The sequence below is a fragment of the Taeniopygia guttata genome, chromosome 1 (genome assembly GCF_048771995.1).
Source record: "Taeniopygia guttata chromosome 1, bTaeGut7.mat, whole genome shotgun sequence".
Lineage (NCBI taxonomy): Eukaryota > Metazoa > Chordata > Aves > Passeriformes > Estrildidae > Taeniopygia > Taeniopygia guttata.
Genome location: NC_133024.1, coordinates 29924444 through 29945241, shown reverse-complemented (window position 1 = coordinate 29945241; position 20798 = coordinate 29924444). Strand labels below are relative to the sequence as shown.

General features: G+C 45.4%; 1 protein-coding gene and 1 long non-coding RNA gene across 2 annotated transcripts; one reads left to right on the top strand and one right to left on the bottom strand.

Annotated features, from left to right (window-relative positions):
* Positions 1 to 261: 261 nt before the first annotated feature.
* On the bottom strand, positions 262 to 1534 carry LOC140683652 (uncharacterized). Its single transcript, XR_012054868.1, has 2 exons — positions 1469 to 1534; positions 262 to 493 (listed from the first exon to the last, which is right to left on the bottom strand). It is a non-coding gene; the product is annotated as an uncharacterized lncRNA (long non-coding RNA).
* A 6162-nt stretch (positions 1535 to 7696) lies between these two features.
* MFAP5 (microfibril associated protein 5) lies at positions 7697 to 20203 on the top strand. Its single transcript, XM_030268140.4, has 9 exons — positions 7697 to 8086; positions 8473 to 8535; positions 11235 to 11282; positions 12440 to 12466; positions 14705 to 14740; positions 15514 to 15549; positions 16263 to 16350; positions 17219 to 17292; positions 17880 to 20203. Exons 1-9 carry the CDS (start codon positions 7816 to 7818, stop codon positions 17996 to 17998), a joined length of 762 nt encoding a protein of 253 aa, XP_030124000.4. The 5' UTR covers positions 7697 to 7815; the 3' UTR covers positions 17999 to 20203.
* The last annotated feature ends 595 nt before the right edge of the window (positions 20204 to 20798 follow it).

The window sequence follows — 20798 nt, the reverse complement described above, 5'->3', positions numbered from 1 at the left end:
TTGCAGCGATGACTTTGGATTTCAGTGCCTGTTGGGAAGGATCTGATGCAACCACAGGATGGCTATATCTCGCAGGCACTTTGCTGCATTAAGTCTGATAAACATCTGCCCTCCGAGCTAAAGAGCTTCAGGCAGCAGGTTAAATGTCCTCGAGTTTATCCCAGTCGTGTTAGTGTTTTCCTTTTGTGTCCGGCAGTTCTGTCGCCCGAGCTGGTGAGAGCTGACAATCTGGGGTTTTTTTCTCTCATTCGTGGGGAGCGGTTTCTTCATTTTTCTTCATCTAACTGATGCCCCCTCTCGCAGCTAGCAAGGGTGCTTACACACCCCGCTCCGCTTGCCTGCCTTGAGCCGATGGAGCTGATTAGGGGGCGGGCGCCTGCATCTCCAATTCTGGTCTCCCCTCGCAGGGTCCGGCGCCATGATGGGAGCAGTGCTCAGGAGGCTCCCTGCGGTGCCAGGGGACCCTTCCCCTTCCCTTCTCCTGCGCCAGGTGCTAAGGGAGGAGGGGGACAGAGGTGCCTCGCAGGGAGGCCAAAACTAGGTCAGTGTAGCTGGAAACCGCAGCTGGTGCACTGCGATGGGGGCGGAGAGCCAGCTGTAGCCAGAGGGGGATGAGTGGATGGCGAGAGGAGGATGAGTGGATGGCGGGAGGGGGAAGGGTCTCTCCGCGAAGTTGTAGGGCGGGACAGCGTTCTCCGGGCTGCTCGCATGGCTGCCAGCACCCCCACCCCGCCCCCATCCTGCCCAGCCCCGCGGCCCCGGTTCCCGCCGAGCCCCTTCCCTTCCCAGCGCTGCGCCTGCGAGTGGGCAGGGGAGAGGCAGAGCAAGGGAGGGAAGAAGGTAATGCTGGAAACGGAGAGATGGAGGAAAAATCTGGGCAATGAATGAGGAACAGATGGAGAAATGTGTATTAAAAAAAAAAAAAAGAGAGAGAGAAGAGAAGCGTGAAAGGCAACAAACAATGACAACTCATGTTTCAGCAGCACTTGCAATTGGTTCAGTGGGGAGAAGGTCATCTGCATTCCTCACAGTGCCCAAGCAAAAGGGCGCGTCCCCCTTGCCAAAATCCACAGGGCAATGAAGCTGCTGCAGCCAGACGCTGCAAGCTCCATCACCAGTAGCTTCGGCCGCACAGATGTACCTCGCTACCGCCCCGAGGTCATCCCGTTACCACCCTTCGGAGTGCAATGAAAGCCCATTTCTGTACAGTTTGCAGCATGCTTTGTTTGACCTTTCGAGTGTTTCTACATCTACACTGCCTCCTCTGTTACAGCTCCAAAGAAATCCAGATTGCCAGAGTTGTGTCCTTTAGTCCTTGCTGTACAACCAAAGCCTTATTTTCTCTAGCTCCGACTTTCTCTCCTCCTCCCTTTCCCTATGGCGTTTCCATTTTCCCCGCCCGTCTCCCCTGCTGCCCAGTGCCAGCCTTGCCCCCACTGCCTGGTGCCTCCATCATTCCTGGGCTCACCAATCTGATCGGAGCCGTGCTGCCTGCAGAAAAGCACGCTCTCCCAGCCATGCCCTCCCCATCCTCGTTTTCCAATCCCCCCTTCCTCTCTCCTCATCAGCCCCCTTACATCCTTCCTAGCCTGACGCTGGCAGGGTGTCTCCTCCCTCCTTCCCTCCCTTTCTCCTTCCCTTCCTTCCTCATCCCTCCCCCTCCTGTCCCTGCAGCGCTTCCCAGCCCTCGCTGCAGTGCAATCCATCACTCCCAGCAAGGTCCTCACACCAGGGGAAGGGGAAGCCTGGCTCCCTGTGAGTCTAGGGGTGGGTGGGCAGGGAGTGCAACTACCTCCTCCTTTGCTAGGAAGTGAGAAAAGCTCGCAGAATACAGACCCTTCTGCAATTGAGACCTCCCATCTGCTTCCAGCTACTTTATTTATTCATTTACTTATTTAGTCTCTTTGTTTTCAAAGAAAAATATGTTTCTGCCAACATTCCAGTAAGGGCGACTGAAAGGAAACCAAGGAGACAGAGAGAACGCCAGAGTCAGAAAAGCTTGTTCAGATAGAAGAACCAGGAGACAGCATTGAGGGGGAAGGGAAAAGGAAGAAAGAGGAGAGAAAAAGAAGAAAAGAAAGAAAGGAAAGAAAGAAAGGAAAGAAAGGAAGAAAGAAAGGAAGAAAGAAAGGAAGAAAGAAAGGAAGAAAGAAAGAAAGGAAGGAAGGAAGGAAGGAAGAAAGAAAGAAAGAAAGAAAGAAAGAAAGAAAGAAAGAAAGAAAGAAAGAAAGAAAGAAAGAAAGAAAGAAAGAAAGAAAGAAAGAAAGAAAGAAAGAAAGAAAGAAAGAAAGAAAGAAAAAGAAAGAAAGAAAGAAAGAAAGAAAGAAAGAAAGAAAGAAAGAAAGAAAGAAAGAAAGAAAGAAAGAAAGAAAGAAAGAAAGAAAGAAAGAAAGAAAGAGGCATATACAGAAACAAACTAATAAATGCAGAAATAGGGGGGGAAATATTAGATGCAGGAAAAAGGGAAAAACAAAACATAGCAAAAAAAAAAGAAACCAAGAATGCAATTGGAGAGAAACTTGAGATGGCAGACATGGCAAGAAAACTCAAGGAAAACACAAAAAAAACTCAAGGAAAAAAAAACAATAACTAGCCAGAGGAGCCTTGCTATAAAGGTTAGATTGATATGATTAAATAACATTTATATTTTAACAAACAAACACAGTGGGCTTTTATTTGAATGCAAATGTTCTATACAGCTGCATGCAAATAAAATTAGAGGGTTTTTTTCTATTCTAAGGAAAATAACATAATGGATAAATAGTCGAAGGTTTTTTCATAAGAAGATATGTATCAGGGCAGCAGCATTAATGGACAAAGTCAAGAAATTATTAGAATAGTACCAAAGTAGATTTTTCAGCTACCAGTGTTGCCCTTTTACAAGCATGTTGTGAATGTGCTGTTGATATTGATACAGAATGATCTACATTTGTTGCTGTTGCCATCTCTTTAAAGCTGAGGTGAGCTAAAGCAGTGCAGGCCTTTTACATGTACACATTTCACATTAGGACAGATTTTCGTTAACATTGCTTGCTTTGACTTCAGTCTGCCATTGAATAGAATAGTGACTACACCTGGGGAAGGTCACAGGAAAATTCAGGTGACCTGGCTGAAGTCAGCAGCACCTAAAGGAAACAAAGTGATTTATAGAATGTGGTTGCAGTAATGCCCAAAATCTTTGTTCAGATTCCTGTAATGTCAACTGTAGAGTAAAACATAAATGAACATTTAAGTCAGACTTTACAGTCTCTGTGAAGGTATAGGAAATGGAGGGATGCAAACCTGCAAGTGGTGCTTCCTAATTTCCCCACGATGTAAACTCTCATCCATCTGTCTGCTAACATATAACATAATTTGCATTTCTTCTACTCAGAACAACTTGTTCTTCTTTCTTAAATCGTTTCAGAAGAAGGGTGAGTGCTGTCAATGCTGACACAGAGAAGGACTTCAACAGTTTGAATATTTTGGATGTGGCCAGTTTAAAAAAAGGCTTTGACAACAGATCTTTCATAAATGTTACAGAATTTAAAGCAAATGGCTTTTAAAGTTTTGCCCCCCCCCCCCCCCATCAATGATGTTTACAGGGTATCCTCTTTTTAAATATAGTTAATATAGTTTTGCTGGCTTTGGACTGTTAGGGTAGACAAAACCACTAAAATCTGTTCCACCATGCAGGACTACTAAAGGACAATAAAATGGTATAAGAGGCTGGATTTTAAGTAAGACAGATACTGTATTGTTTGGAAGGCTCAGCTGTGACTTGATCTGTGCCAGAGCAGCTCTGTGAACCTGTCTGTGTCGGTGTAAGACACAGCTCTACTTCCCAGCAGTGACTTCTTCAGCCAGCTCTGGTTACTGCTCCAGGGCACGATTGCTGTGCTGCAACAGGAGGATTAATCCTGCTGGCTTTGCTCCAGGGTTTGTGATGTCCAGAAGAGATGGGAGAAGGGGAGGGGGAATCCATCATGTCCTTGCTGTTGTTTTACTTGTGTCTGCAGCCTCATCTGTATATAAAATTGCAACAGTGTAATTAAATATGGTGTTTCTATGTACTCCACAGTCTGTATGGACACACATAACGGAGCCTGAAGGAGGGATTTATATGTTTGTTAAGCTTAAAGTGTTATGCATCCTCTGAGAGAACAGTTTTGGGAAAAGTTCCATAAGAAAAGCCATATTTGAGCTCAGCTCCTTAGAGAAAGGAGAGGGTGGAGGAAAGGTGAAACAGTCAGGAAGAATTGACCCTGAGACAGTACAAAAGATCAGAAAGGAAGGATCTTTGTGATAGTAAGAACTACAGAAAGAGCAGAGAAGGAAACCCCAAAGCACAACCAGTGAAGAAGGAAGGCCCTGACAACTCACCATAACCACCTTGACCATGAGAAGCCTGAAGCACAGGGCCAAATCAACCCACCAAAGAGCAAAGAGCTCACTGATTTCCTCTTCTTGTGCTCAGTTCTTCACAATGCTGAATGGATTTGAAGGAGCTGAGCCGGTATTAGACTTTCATGGACTACCTTAGTGTATTTTGTGACTGCAAGACTGCCTGCCCTCTAAGCACTGCCTTGTTTATTTGGAAATAAAAGAGGGAAGAATGCCTTATTTTTGTAGATGAGGCAACAGAAAACATGACTATGAGTAAAATAGAGACAAATTGTTTGTCTAGGCTCCTGTGCTTGGCAGTGTTCACTCTTCTACAATGTGATGAAGATGTGAAGCTCCCAAAATTTGGGATAGATGGATCTGGCCTTTAACTCATGTCCCTTCCTACTGGTGACCTCAGCAACACCAGTGGAGCAACTGCAGGATGGTGCCAGACTTCAGGGATTAAAGGAGCCCATCAGCAGTGGGGTCCCTAGAAAACTCCTTTCAGCCCTAATTCACATGGCTACTAGAGCTACATTATTGACACATGCATTCACAGATCTCACAGCAGTTCATTAATTTATTATCATTCGGATGTAACTTAATGCCCTGTTACCATGAGGATATGTGAAGGCCAGGGAAACAAAGAGGAGAAGTGTAAGTCTCCAAGACCTTTGCAAATAGCATGCCCCAGGATCACTTAACTGTCTGTTCAAATGCAGTAGTCTACGGGGTGAAATGCACCAGAAGACTTTAATTTCCAGGAAGGCTGATTTTGTATCTCATCCAAAATATGCTACCATCACTGCAGCATCCCAGATAAGCATAATGGGATCAGCACCAACTGGAAAGGAAGATAAGTTTTTGCTGAATCACTGTCGCTGCATCTGATCTTAGGTATAACACCTGCAGGCCCTTGGGTCAGCACTTGAGGGAATATATGTATGGAAGTGTTTCCTCTATGAGTCACCCACGCCATTTACTGTGGCAAACGGTTCTTTAAACAGCTCTTCCCACCATACTGTGGCACTTATACCTTTTAAACTTTTAGAAAACAGAGTGCTTTGCTTGAGTCATCAGCTGTAGATGTCCCCCAAGACACCCTGTGATGGAGAACAGCAGCACGCAAAGCAGAAAACAGCAACGTGAGCGAGAAGGTAACATGCAGAAGTATGTGAAATATTCATCTCTCCCGACCAAGAAGGGCGTCCAGCAATCTTTGTCAATGTCATGAGTTTGGGGGGTGAGGGGGAGGGGAGGGGGGAGGAGGAAATCAAGATTATATTTCACAAAAAAACAGTTGAACAGTTGCTAATCCAGTAGGCAGAAAAACAGGAGAGCTAAGAGGAGAAGCTTCATACCGGATAGGCCTGCAGATGCAGCGCCACATCTCTTTATTAATAGGCTTGGTCTGCAAGAGAAAAAAGGGGCGTTCGCACGCCGGTGTGCTGCGGCTCCCTCCGGTGTGCTGCGGCTCCCTCCGGTGTCCGCCGCGAGCAAGAGCAGCAGGACACCTCCAGCTGTTTCTCTGCGGCTTCTCTGGTATGCGAAACACTGAACAGCCTCCCAGCCAGCAGTTCCATCACCAGCAGCATCGCCCCCACCCGCACCAAGCTCTCCAAGTGGAGGGGTTTTCCTAGCACAAGGGATCTACCCGCACCAAGCAGCTGAGGGAGAGAAAGAAAAAGTTAAAGCTCAAAAGCAATCAGCAGAAACCTCACCCAGTACTGGCTGTGGATCCTGTGCTCTGTGGGAGATGGTGGTACATCAACACATCGGTAGACAAAAACATTTGGCATCAATGAAAATTTCCAAATAAATGTGTTGAAAACTTACAAGGTCTTCAGGATGTTTTAGTTAGCCTGTTAAGCAGTAACAGCTCAAATGACAATACAGAGGCACTGAGAAAAACAAAAGCCAAACCAAGGTGCGTGGAAAATTGTCCAAACTACTGCTATTTGTAGTTCCAGAAAAAGCCAAGGATATGAGACGATTCCTCAAATTGATGTGTGGTTATAACTTCCATCATATCCTTCTGTTTGTTTAATGACGTCTCGAGCATTTCCAAAACTCAGTTTTAGCCAGTCCCTGAAAGTGGGAATGGTGGTGTCTTGCTCCAGTGAAGTACAGGAATGGTGTTTGGGTTCAGAGGGCTGCCCTGGTGAGCAGTCAAACGTTTAGCTTTCCCCAGCCCCTGTGCACCTCTTCTGGTATGGTCCACCACTAGTGCATCCTCCAGGAGTCTTGGGAGGACCACAAATAAGAAGGAACAGTTGTTTTCCTCTTGAGCACTGCCAAAAACAATGTTCAGCCAACTCTCAGGTAAGAAGTGGTGGCTTCACTTACGTCATGTGTGGACATGGGTCTAGTGTGGCAGGGGGACATAGTAAAGATTTATTCAGTAAGGCATTATAGGATTTTATTTTCAGTTTGCAATTAGTTGAGAAAAAATGAGGGTTACCAAGCTACCAGGATGAGCCTTAGGGGACACAGCTTTCCCTTACAAGGTTTCTGTCTTTCACTGCTGTATGAGGTAGGGAGTTGGGGTTGTTTCCTAACCTTCTCCTTGGCTCCAGGACTGAGATAGTGTCTTAAAGCTCATCCTGTGCCTCCTCAAACCCAGCAGAGTTGTTACAGAAGCAGTAAAGGGGAAAGAAGGCAGTGACAGCAACAGGAGGAGGTTGGATCCAGGAGCTGTTGGAGGAAGAGTTAGGGGAGACTGGCTATTTCAGTGGAACTTGTGGGGCTTGCACTTCCGTCAATCATAAAATGCACCGTGCTTGGATGCACAGGGGAGTCAGGAGGATGGCAGTGAAGGTCAGGTCAGGTCTCATTCGTCATCTTCCTTCTCGGTTTGTGTCTCTCTCATTTTCCCATTTTCCTACCTTTTATTTACTTTTTTTTTTTTCTTAATTTTTAAAAAAATTTTTTATTGCCTGCCTTTCTACGGTCAGAACGGCAGCGGCGCTGCAGGACGGGCCCCGTGGCCAGTACCTGTTCCCGTTCCTGGTCCAGTGGGGAGCCCAGTCCCTCCATCCCGCTGGGAAGCGCCGGCGAGGCAGCGGGCCGATGTCCCCCCGGCAGCTGATGTCCCCCCGGCCGTCTGCCCGCCGGCCCGGCCCCGCCACCGGCGCCGCTCGCTGCCGCAGGGCGGAGAGCCGCGGGCAGCATCCCAGCCCGTCCCGCGGGAGAACGGGACGCGGGCTCCGCAGCGGCCCTGTGCCACGGGCAGCCGGGGAACGGGGACAGGCGCGGAGCGCCGGGTGGGGCTGGCGGCGGCTGGGTCGGGAAACGTGGCTAGAGGCAGCGGCCTGAGGAGAAGCCAGGCTGCATAGAAGGGCAGGAAGAAACGGGACGCCAGGGTGTTATGCAGACCCAAGAATCCGTCCCGGGTGATGGGCCATCCTGGGGGAATGGGAGGAGCCCCTTCGGAGGACAATAAACTCTGGAATGAGGGTGTGGGCTGCTGCTCCTCGCTCCCCCCCCTCATTCCACATGCATGATGATACCATATCCCTCCATCTCGCTGGCTTCTTGGGTTTTTTTTTTTTTCCTTTTCTTTTTTTTCTCTTTTCCCAGAAATTGTATTTTGAAGACAACCAAAAGGAGAACGTGTTCTGGGTGTGGCTGGATGTGATTTACCCAATAGCCAAAGTGGGGGGGCGCCGAAGGGGAAAAACAGAGCGTCTGCTGCTGAAGGGAGTGGAAGCTGAGGGCTGCAGTAAGTGATGGGGACCCTGTCTTTTCTTTCAGTGCTTCTCGAAATAACTGAAAAGTAGAAGAGAATGGTGTGAGAGAATGTGGGGGAAACTTTTCATTGCATGCTGAGGGTGTGTGTGGAACAGGGCTTAGCCATCTAAATGGGAAAAGAGATGGGGACTGGAGAAAGGAGATGAAAAAGAGGAACAAAGCAGGTGGTGTTATAGTTCAGTCCAGAATGTTTCAGAAATACTTGGAAAACTGACCACATGAGGAGGGAGACAGGAGGGAGGCTGGGAAAACCAAACGGTCTTGAAAATGGGTAAAACAAGCAAAGTTTCTGAGGTGTAGGGGAGGGTATACCAGTTCCTGCCTTAGTTTTCCTCTGTTCTCTCCTCCACTCCACAGGGATGAAGACTTCTGGAACCTGTATACTGTTTTGTGTCCTAACACTCTTCTTGTCCCCAGCTGGTGAGTCCTTATGCCCAGGGGAATGATTTCTTCCCCATCTGGGCCCCGCAGAGTTTCCTACACACAATAATGTGCAATGATCTAAAGACAAAGATATGTAGAGGGGTAGTGAAGGGGCAAGGACTGAACAGGAAAGGCAAGGTGGATATAGGATTGTGAAGAGAAAATTAGGAACTGGAAACAGTTTCCCATCTGTGACACTCTCCAGTAAGTACTGGGAGTCAGAAGAGACAGAGGTCCGCAGCTTCTGCTGCAGGTATGTTTTAGTAAGCAAAACATCCAGATCAAACTGAGAAGGAGGGTTAGGTGTGCTTTGTGCTTACTGCTGTACACCTGTGTATGCATGATCTGCAGGGCATTTCCCAGTGGTTTGCAAAATTTGTTCTGTCACAGTTGTGACACATTCGCTGTCACTAGCAGTTCCTGCTGGAATGACCTCATTCCAAGCCATTCAACTGCTGGGAGGTTTTGTAGTATTTATACAGCTGCTTTGAGAAACCTCTCCTCTGTTGTTCAGACTATTTTCTGCTTTCGGTGGTGGTGGTTGTTGTTATTCTGTTTTGTGTCTCCATTACTTTGTTTACTTGGAGATGCTTTGGCAAAAATTCAGATCAAATTTGTTTGGGTTTTTTTTTTTCAAAAAGGCACAACAACAACAAAAAAGAATAAAACAAGAGGGCAAGACCAGACATTATAGTCAGAAGACTCAGGACAGATAGTGAAAAATTAATTTCAGTGAATGGACAAAGCTTTGTCCAGGAAAAACTATATGTAGGAAAGAGATGACTACCTATAATTTTCAAACTAGGTTATTCTAATACCCTCCTTGATCCTCCCCCATGCTGAAACCTAATTCTGTTCCAAATAGCACTTTTGCCTTTAAAGGTGCACAATAAACAATGTCATGAAGCGGGGAGGTGAGGCATCCAAGGGATGAGCTTATAGGTGGACTACAATTTAAAAGAGGGAAAAAAAAAAAGGCTGTGGGTTTTATTGTACATGAAGGAAGCCTGAAAGGAATATTTCTTACTTTTGAATATTTTGTTTTAGTACTTTTCTTTGGGTTTGTTTGTGTTAACTTGGAAAATAACAGGAATCACTTGCTGGTCTCTCATTGTGTCCTTTGATTTTGGGTAAGGTACAGATTTGGTGAGTTAAGGTTGCAGTTCTAGATCTCAAGGATGAATTTACTGCAGCTTGGATAAGAAAGTTTAGTTGTTTATAAGGCTTATTTATTGGGTACCATAATGGTAATTATAAATTGAAGGGATTTAAGGTGCGATAAGAAATTCACCCTCTTCGTGTCCTTGCCTCGTGTGCAGAGATTTCACTTCACATATGTCCTTTTGTTTTAGAATTGGACTGGTTTTCTATTCAACCCCTAGGGGAAAACAAGAGTTGTAATAGCTTTTCAAAGTTAGAAAAGGGGGAGGAGCCACCCTGTCTTTTCTATACGTCTCTTCAAATCCAGCGCTGCTGGCTTCTGCAGTAATTTCAGGATTTTCATTCTTCCTTTTGCATCAGTAACAAATGAGAAAGTGCTCAGCACCATTTTCTTCCCTACTTGTTACAATTAAGAGATTAGCCAGAACAGGGGAAGTTTTGGGCTGTATTAGATTGTGTACTTAAGTTATTATGCATGGCTGGCCCTCCCTGGGTTAATCACCAGGCAACTGGGTGGGGAACAGAATATCAGGGTCCAGCAACTCCTGTAATGCTGTAGAGCAGGATTGTAGTGGGGTCCCAAGAGACCCTCTGCAGCCTGCAAGTAACTGCCCTTGGAATGTGGAAGAGCCATGACAAAAACTCCAGACCTGATAGTTTTTTACCCGTGCAGTGCTCCCATTAAGAGCAGAAAGCTGCAGGCTCAGGCCATAGGACGTAGCGGGATGTACTGATTTTTGGGCTGGTCATGCACACATCCCTGCAGTGCCCCAGATCACTGGCTTTTTCCTGCCAACTCTTTCCTTCATCCCACCCCAGTTATGCAGACATTTCCCTCATCTGTGGTTAGCAGGAAATATTTTCCTATTCCTGGCTGCTGTAAGGAAGCTGCTCTGTCACCCTTTATATTTAAACAAACAAACAGTCCAGCCTAGCTTCAATTTCTTCCATGTGGCATACACAGTCAGGTCTTCATCCCTTCTCCAGTTTACCCAGAGACTGAGAGGGGAAAGATTATCTGCTCTGTGCTCCATACCCAGGCTGGATGATTTGCCTAAGGAGCTATAAAACCTGCAGTCTGCTTTTTACTGTACCAATGACTCAATCTGTGCCCCCAAGTGAATAATTTCCATGACTCAGTTTCCTCTTTTATAAAATAGAGATAGGGATTTTGCTCAGCCTCCAGAGCAGGGAGGCCACAAGGAGATTTTTTTTTTTTTTTTTTCCAAAATGCATCAAAAGAGGTTTCAGAAGTGCAAAGTCTGGTAGCTGACCTGGAGGTATTTACTAACTTGTCCCTGTGCCTAGCCATTGCCCCTGGTGGAAGCAACAGGGATAGGATCAGGAACTGCTGTATCCATGAGCCTTTAAACAGCAAATGCAGCCAGCAGTGGAGGCTGAGGCTGAGTAGAGAGCATTTCTCCCTTCAGCAGAGGGCAGTGGTGTCTCCTGGATAGATAAACATTAAAATTTCCCAAAGCCTGCAAACTATAAAAATCTGTCTTTTGTCACGCCCCTCTCTTCTTCTCTTGCAGACTGGTTTCCATGGATGGTCAATGGGCAAGAACTGGAAAGTGCAACTGGTAAGTATTACAGGCATGTAAATGTGCTGAAGATTGCTCATGTGACCCAGTTGTCCTGTGGAGTTACAGCCTGTTTATTAGAAAATACTGTTCTTTGTTTCTTTGCCGCTGACATGGAGAGCTTACCTTTCAGTGAAGATTAAACAAGCTCTCAGAGACAACCTGCTAAGTGTTACATGCTCTTTACAAATAATTCTCTAGTGCAGGGGTCCTGAACACTTAGCTGAAGGGTACAAAGTTATGTTCACAGTCAAGAGTTGTAAGAGGTCCACAAAAGCTGGTATGTCTTCAACCACGAGATGCTTGGGGAACTCTACTGCTGCTCAGAAAAATCCTAAAGAAAATGGTGCACAAATGGCATGGTGCTTTAGTAGTGAGGGCATTGGGAAAGGATATTGGCTGATCTTCTTACTGGCTGTGTTGTTTGGGCTGAATTGATTTGTCCCTCTGGACCTTAATCCATTTTTGCCACATGGTAAGATAAAGTGAATGTACATTCACATCATGCTTCAGCACCCAAAAGGACCACAAGGGCTTGCCTTTTCTTCAAACCTGAAGCCTCTGGCTAAGCCTGCAGATATCTCCCAGCTATGATCCTATGATATGTAATATCTGCAGTTTCCCAGAAAACTATTCAGAAGCCAGTCCAAAACATGTCCTCCAAGAATCCTTTCCTTCATGCTTTACTTCTCTACCACTTATCCCAGCTTTGTCATCAATTGCTTTTCAAAGAAGCTCATATACTGATGAATTTCTGCAGTCAAGGCTAGGTTTTGGAGTTGCCTCCCTCCTTCTCTACCATGCGTTCCCTCAGCTGTCTGTCCCTAGCACTGCCAGACCCCTCAGCACCTTCATTTCAGATGTCTCTTTCCCATCAAGATGCTAACAGCAGCCATATCTGAGAAGATATGCCTCCAAAATACACCGAGGGTTATACAACATGTGCACTAAGAAATCCAGTCCCAAGCCAGTCACCAGAAAGGGGAGTGGGTACGGGCAGGTTGGGGGTACTGTGTTTGATTATGTATTTGCTGGGGTGGATCCCACTGTCTCATAAGCCTATGATGGCAGGAGAGGTAATTCAAGCTGGCTCTGGCTGGCTGTGTAAGGGACCATAAAGTAAAGAAAAGATTTTTCAAGGACATTCTCTTTTCCAGATGGAGCTACCCCCGACAGCAGCTCTGGTAAGCTCCAGTCTCTTGGCATCTTTCATGCTTCTTTTTCCCTTTTCACCACTACTGCCTACACAGTTGCAGAAATTAGCCATTATGCCCAGAAACTCCTCATCCCACTTTTGATGTGCAGCAGCATTCTTCCAGCACTTATGGCTGTCTAGGAGTCCTTTTTGTGCTCCACACAGGGAGATGAATTTAGGGTGCCTTAATGGTCACCACTCCAAGGAAATGCCAATCTCACTTAATGTACCAGGGCTTCCTCAAGAGGTTTCCACTTCAGGAAGCCATGAAATTTAAAGCTCACACATCTTTGGTTTCCAGAGAAGGTGTCAGGAACAAACAGACTAAATGATGAGAGTGAGAAATTGGACAGATTCAAACTGGGACACAGGCTGTGTGTGTGTGTCTGCTGACCAGGAGCAGATGTGCTTCAGTTCTCAGGAGACAGAGGTGCCAAAAATCCCCTGAAAGTAGCAGAGCAAACCCTGAGCATTGTTGGATTGGGGAAGTGGAAATTCTGTTTTTTCAGTACTGTCTGTCCCACCGTGCCCGTGGCTGTGTCACAGGGGGGCAGCAAAATGTCTGCGAAGGGAAGGGTAGATGGAGGACTTGGAAGATAAGCACTTAGAGCACACAGTGCTTAGAGAGTGGAGATGGCCTCAGGAGAAGGAGAAACAGCTGATGGGAGTGTAGAAAATTCCAATAATGGGCAATGGAGGAAAAGAGAGGCTCAAGAAGGAGCACCTCCACTTTTTACAACCCCACTCTGGGTTCAAATCTGTCACTACTGGCCTTGGGGATGGAGTCTCTCTCTGCTGGAGCTGTCTCTCAAACACATCTCTCTGAGGTAAAGACCAGGCAGGGCAGGGAGTGGGAAAACACATGTGGTCAATGCTATGGGTCAGAGAGAGGCATGGGTGTTTCTGGGGAGTATGCTCTGAGTGTATGGGAACTCATCTGAGAGTGGTGGCTTGCTCTCTAGAACATCAGCTCCACAGTCTGTCCTCTGCCCTGACTCTGCTCATCAGCTGGCTGCAGTATTTGTTGTGGGTCAGACTGCCATGAGACTGAGTCAAGAGGCCGGCTGGAAATGTAATTAGGATAATTGAAAACAGCAGATGAGTTGAGGGGCCAGCTAGGAATATAATTAAGACAGTAAAAGACTGCATATTTTAGTTAAGATCTTAAATAAGTTCAAGAGTTAAGTCAGAAATGTGGCTAGCAAGAATCATGTGCTCTAGTTTAAGTGTGACAAAGCTAGGAGTGACAGGGGATAGAGTATTGTAGAAGGGCAGAAACCATAAAACTAACCAGCCTCTAAGAATAATCGAACAAGAGGGGCTTGGACCATGACCAGCAGGTCAAAAAGTCCTGCCAACTGGAGATAGGTGAAGAGTTCACTGTGTGGAAGATGGATTTCTTCTTCCCATATGCCCACTCCACTATTTCAAAATCCTACCAACCCAATTAAGAGAATACGATTGCCCAGCCATAATGGATATTCAGCTAATTATAATACAAATTATAATACAAAATAGGCAGGTAATGATTATGTATGAAGCATCCATGGAAACCACATAAATATGTAAAACCTTTCTTAGATAAACAGAGAGCAGGAGTCTGTGACTCCTTGACTCCTCGGACATACCTTTAGAAATGATTCTGCATATAATAAACACCCTTCTTTTCAACTTTAATTAGTGGAAGAGTTGTTTGTCCATGCTTCAAGACAACAATGGAAGAGGAAAGTGGAAGCACAATATTGTATCTACAAGATGTTTGATCTTTGTGTTTGGGATGGCAGGTGAAAGCAACTGTGCTCAGCATATGAGACCTGACAGTCTGTAGGAAGGTAGATAGGAATTGGTGTCCAGACCAAACTGATGGTGACTGGCCTACATCTAAAGGTTAAAAGAGTAAAAGTGAAGCCTTTACAGCAAATTTGGGCTTCAAAATGCTTACTGTTGAGGGATCAAGCAAAACTCTTCACAAAGGATGTGCCATTGGGACCCATCCTTGCTCTGCGGCATCCTATCAGCTCTAGCATACTCAGCATATTTGCAGGAAAAGCCTGCAGCTACTCTGACAAATCAGATAATAACAACACCAACACCATGATCAGCATTGCCTATGAACCAGATGTGAGATGGCTACTAGTCAGGACTGGTAAGCCTTCAGCAGAACACTGGCAGGAGGAAAGGGACTGTAAACTCAAACTGAGATCTTCCAGTACATCTCTTTTTCCAGGTACAGCTGCCCCACCACCTGTGCTTCTTCCACCTGGTAAGTTTATTCTCAGTTTGCAGACACATATTGTGGACTTTCTTCCCTCTCCTCACACAGTCCCTTACACACCTGGAATCCTGCTTTCTCTGACTGCCCCTAAGCCCTAAACCCAAAATATTAATTCTCTTTAACACACATGTTTTGTCTATGCTTCTGGCTAACACTATGGCACCTGAGCAGAAGTCCTCTGTAATTGCTCATAAGAACTTGCACCTGGCAGTCAGTTCTCTGAATTCCTTTCCAGTTTGTTACTAGGTAAATTATAAAATGTACTGGTTTGCTGTGGTACAGATGGGTTATTTTATCAGAGGAAGTAACAAACCAGCCTCTTTTTGACCCCTTGTCATGGACATTAAAGAACCGGTGGTGTTGGGATGCTGTCTCTTAAAGGTGTGTGTTACTGTTCCTTATGAAGGGCAGTCACAAAGTCCTTCTCCTCTTGACTCAATAAAGGGTAATTACAGCAGCTAAAGAAATTTACCTGACCTTTTAAGCCAGAATGTCCTTACAGGGTAATTTTGAACAGTAGTGGTAATGCTTTATAGGAAAGCTCAGGCAAAATTTTAGCATTGTTGACTGCACAGCAGGCACTAGACTCATATTGGATTTGTACCCTATGGTTTCATGTCAGTAACAATGAAATCTTTTTTCATCTTAGAAGTTACAATAGAAGGCTCTTAAAAGAGTTTTCCATATACTTGTTTTGATTAAGATGATTTCTAGGAAAGAATTGTGGTAACTAACTAACTTTGCTACCCTCTGTGTTCCAGTTCTGTCTGACAGTGAAACGACAACGGCTTCATCAGGTGTGTTTCAAGTTTGCTGCCTGCACCCTCTCCCAGACCCACTTTCAGCCACCCTGTTAGCTCTCTGGAGAGGTTCTGGCTGGGCACAGAGCTCTGTCTCCTGGAAAATTGCTTTAAATTGTTCTTTGAGTTAGAAGTACCAGAGAATGATGGTAGTGGAAGCTGAAGCCTTCTCCTGGATGGCATGCCTGGAGGAGGAGCTGGCAGATCAGCAGACCAGATACAATGGGTCAATATTGTGTCAGTGGCCAAGACCTGGCATTTCAGAACTAGCTGCAAGAAAATACACTGTAGTTAGTTACAGGGTTGATTGAAAACTAGGAGTTAGATTTGTGTCCTGAAATGTGATAATTGCACATCTATTAGAAATCCATGTCTTAAATGTGCAACTAAACTTTACATTTTGTTTATTTGTGTCTGTCCCCTTTACAACATGTGCCTTCTGTATTCTGGGTGTCCAGTAGGCTTGGTTTGTGTTTCACTCAATTTTCCCTTCCTTTTGTCTTGCGAAGCAAGGGGCTCAGAAATGGCTGCACTATTTCCCTCTTCTCTAAACCAGCCCCATCTCTCACATGAGAGGGACAATAGAGACCGGGGTCCTTCCCTGGAAGCCTGGAGCACTGTACCTAGTGATTAGGTTATATTTGTGCCTGAATGAGTGCACCTGGCCATGATGCTGGATTGCACCTCCGTGTTTATGTGTGTGTTCTCAGACTGCCGTGAGGAAAAGTTCCCTTGCACGCGCCTGTACTCTGTTCACAAGCCAGTAAAGCAGTGTATCAGCTACCTCTGTGTTACAAGGTAAGAAACCAACAGTCTCTAAGAAAAGCACTAGAAACTGCCCAGAAATTATATGTCCAGTTCAGCAATTGTTCCCTTTGAAGACTAGAGGTTTTCTCTGAGAACTTCTTGGTGAGATAAATCCTATTCCCAGAGCGTCCTCTTAGGGTAATTATTTTAAGGAGCACAATGGCTACAGTCTTTGCAGCACTGAGGAGCTGTAATGTGCCCTCTATTGTAATCCATATTTAAGCTATTTGGTCATTTATAGGGCCATGAAAATGATCAGAGGTATGGTGCACCTCTCCTACGGACAGACGGATAGAGCTGGGATTATTCTGCTTGGAGAAAAGAAGGCTCAGGGGAGAACTCACTGCAGCCTGCAGTACCTAAAGGGGAATTACTAAACAGAGGGAGAGCAACGTTTTACATGTGCACATGGTGATAAGGAGGAATGGTTTTAGACAGAAAGAAAAGAGATTTAGATTTGTTGTCAGGAAGAAATTCTTTACTCAGAGGGCAGTGAGGCATTGGCACAGATTTCCCAGGGAAGCTGTCAATGCCCCATCTTTGGGAGTGTTCAAGGCAAGGTCCGATATGGGGCCTTGAGCATCCTGATCCAGTGCATGACATTCCTGCCCAAGGAAGTGAGTTTGGAACTAGGTGATCTTCAAGGTCCCTTCCAACCCAAGCCTTTCTACGAGTCTAAGATTTCATGAAGTCTTTACAAAGATTACTTGGCTATTGAGCAGCCTTATTCTTGGCTAAGAAATCATAAAAATGTAGGATTTGCCTGCTCACTAGTGAATATACATGTTTATTCCCTGTTCCCCTTTTTTGTTTCTTTGTGTCCCTGTGCCTTCCACTGCCAATCCTGGTGATCCCGCAGCGTGCGTCGCATGTACGTAATAAACAAGGAGGTGTGCACTCGCGTTGTCTGCAAGGAGAATGAGGTCATGCAAGGTGAGTGGTATCACAGGCTAGCCTAGAAGGATAGCTGCAGCCATGTGATTGAGTCTCCAAGCTAACTAGTTGGCTTAGACCCTGATCCACATGCAGTAGCTTCCCTGGACTTTGAAAGAGCTCTGATGCAATGCAGTCTTGGACATAATACACATGCCATGACAAAAAAACTGGCTACTAGATATTGTGCTACTAAAAAATATGATAGCTCTCTATTCCTCGATCATGATCATGGTCTAGTAGTCCCAGACACATCCTTACTCAAAGTTGTACTCCTTTGAGGTTAAAGAGTAAATCTCAGAATTTCTGTTCATTAATAGAAGCAGGATCCAGTCTACATTTTTTAATGCAATCTTTGTTGCAGCAAAATACAGGTGGTTTAAATATGTAAAGTGCATGCATAAAGACAGAAGGAAATTCGTAAAAGCCTAAGGACTTGCTTTGCTTGCCTCATATATATGAGGATTGAGCAGTTTCAAGAGTTTCTGTAGATGCAGTGAACGATGTACCTCTAACTGTTCTGCTGGTGAAGAATTTGAAGGAGGCTTTGATTATCTGTCAACCTGTGTGTGTCTGCTTGTCTTCAGATGAGATCTGTCGCCAGCTGGCTGGCCTTCCTCCTCGACGTCTCCGCCGATCCGGGCAGCCCCTGCCTCTCCCTTGCAGACAGCTCCTGGAGCAGCAGCGCAGGCCTGGTGCTCTGTGAGCTACTAACATTAGGAGAGGAAAAGAGAAGTCATAATCCACTACCTACAGTCCAAGACAAGTGCTTCTTGTTTGTGATTCCCCCATTATTTCCTTGCTTCTATGCCTTCTTCTACATCCTCTTCTTCAGGTGCCACAGGGCACAGAGTACCCTCTCTGCCAATCTGTCATGGTACCTGTTGTCATCTTTATAATATATTGCTGAGGATAGAGGACTCTCCCTTCTTTTCTCTCTCATTCTGCCTGGCAGGCTGTGAGCTGCTCATTTCCCAGAGGTCCTTATAAATGTGCTGCACCTTCTCTTGTGTTGCCCCTGGAGAGAGCCAGAAATGGGGACAGGATGAAGTCTTCCACAATGGTACAGATGCATCTCATCTCACCTTCATGCCCTAGGACTCCTGCCCTAGATTTCTTGCCTGGCATCAGCATGAGTTCGGATGTGGATGGTCAGCCCGAGCCTCTCTGATTCTCCCGAACCACTGAGTTTGTTGTGTGATAACACATTCTCCTCCTGTGTCTGCTGGCCTCAGGGAAGTGACAGAACTGGGAGATGAGTTGTCCTGAACCCAAGGCACCCCTCCCTCTGTGGCAACAGATCATTTATAACTACCTCTGGGAAGTTTCTGTCTTAAGCCCTCTCCTCTCCTGCTCTTCCCCCCTGTTCTTGTCCCTCCCTTCCCACTGAAGACATCTGTTGATGCCCATTCCAGGCAAGTTTCAGGGAGCAGTAATTACATGTGCCTCCACTCCTAAGCCAAAGAAAGCCCATGAAGAACCTGTGTGACCTGACATTACTGAGACCTTGCAATGAATTATCTTGTCTTGGTCTGGCTACCTCCACACTCTCCAGTTGCTGTGCCTGCTTTCAATCTTCAGTTGAGTTCCTACCTCCTGACCTGGAAGCTCCTGCAAAAGCAGAAAGGAGTTGCAAATTTGAATTGGATGTGGGAGCAGAATCATTATCTGGGATTGCTGTTTACCTGGGACCTGGAATTTTCCTGCAGAATCTCTGACTGTGCTGACCTGCACAGAGCCAGGTGCTGATGGGGAAGGTAAACATATTTGCAGGTATAAGTGCTTATACAGGCCAGCCTGGGCAGAAGAATTCACTGTGGCAGCACTGGATGTCTGGTCTGCTTAAGGACTTCTAGATATATGGAGAACATTTCCAGGTATATGAGCAGTTTACATTGTGAGACAGGGTAGGGTAAGTGGGGAAGAGCAGTCTGAATTGTATTAATCACTCCATGTGACTCTTAGTGGCATGATTCTGTGGGGCACCAGAGGATCAGCAAGACCCTGTCTCTAGGATCTCTGTGTTGTTCCCGAGTATCTGAAAGCCAGTTTGCTAGGTTTGGCATTCACTCCCTTCACATCATCTGCTGAACCATTCAGTCTTGCAGGAGCACTGCCCTGTTGCACAGAGCCAGGGTCACACAGTGTTGGGGACAGTTTGCTGCACAGAGGCAGATGTCTCAGAAAAAGAGCAAAGCAACTAGTGTAGGACCAGCTTGCCAGGACCAGCATTTCTGCTGTATGCAGCAAGAAGCTGGTTACATCCTCTGTGTAGGGGAAGACAACCTGTGCAGACAGATTCCATATGAGGTCTTAATTAGCCCTAGATGGGCTAAATCTCTCTATATTTATCCACTATACAGGAGAAATAATTCCAAATGACACAGTGACTAGAATTTTGTCCTACATATAGGAGCATCTCACTGCTACTCAGAGGATGATGCTCCTCTCGAGTACTCCAGGCTCATGAGACTAGGAATGAAGGAGGGATTGCTTTGTACTGAGAGGGTGCACATTTCTGTAGAGAGGAGGGTACTGAGAGCCTGATCTCAAAGACATTCAAGCCACTGGCAGCCACTGGCCTCCATGCCACAGGGATACCTGTGAAAATTGCCTGTGTGGAGGAACGGAGGATGGAGATGGATCTTGGAAATCGGACTAGGTCAAGTCTGTTCTCTGTATTTAGAGGTGAATATTCAATTGCTATAGATACGTAACTGGGTAACATAGCTACTGTACAGCATATAGAAATTTAACTTTCATACAGGTTGGGAAGTGGTTAGAAGCCTTTCTGTTGCTTGCTTTCAGCAGGGACAGGAAGAGGTGCTCCTGTCCAGGAGAACACTGTTTTAATGCTAGAGTCTATATAATCCATATTAAAAGAAAATTTATTTCCTGTTATTCTTGGCAACTCTCATGTGTTTGGGTTTATTTGTCTCTTGCTGTATTTCCTCCAGATTTCTGGGGAGACTTGATTGCATATTGAATCTATCATTTATAACCTTTTACTCCCTGCTAGCCTAGTCCTCTGCTGTCACCCTCCTCTCACTCATGAATCACAGGTCTTCCTGGGAACTCTTTTTTATTTTTCCAGAGAAACAGAACATTTTTCTCTAGCCTTTTTTTTTACCATGGATAGCTGTGCTAGATTTTCATGATAATTGGTAGCTGCTAAACACAGGGATAACTCCTTCCCAGCCCATGAAATTTGTGCTGAGGACGCATCTTTTTACTGTGCACATACCATGACTTTCTGGTGGAGAATTAATATCTCCAAATAAAATGGCAAGATGACTGAAATAAGAGAAAAGCTGTAATAAATATCACATAAGCAGAGAAGAACTTGTTCACTACAACCATTTAACTCAATAATGGGAATAACTGAGAGACCACATTAAAAATTACACATCTAGGTCAAAAAGATTAGGAAAATTTCCTTTTCATTGATTTTCTGATTTTTTCATAGTTTCATCAGGCATTGACTTTACATCATATTTTGGTTGAAA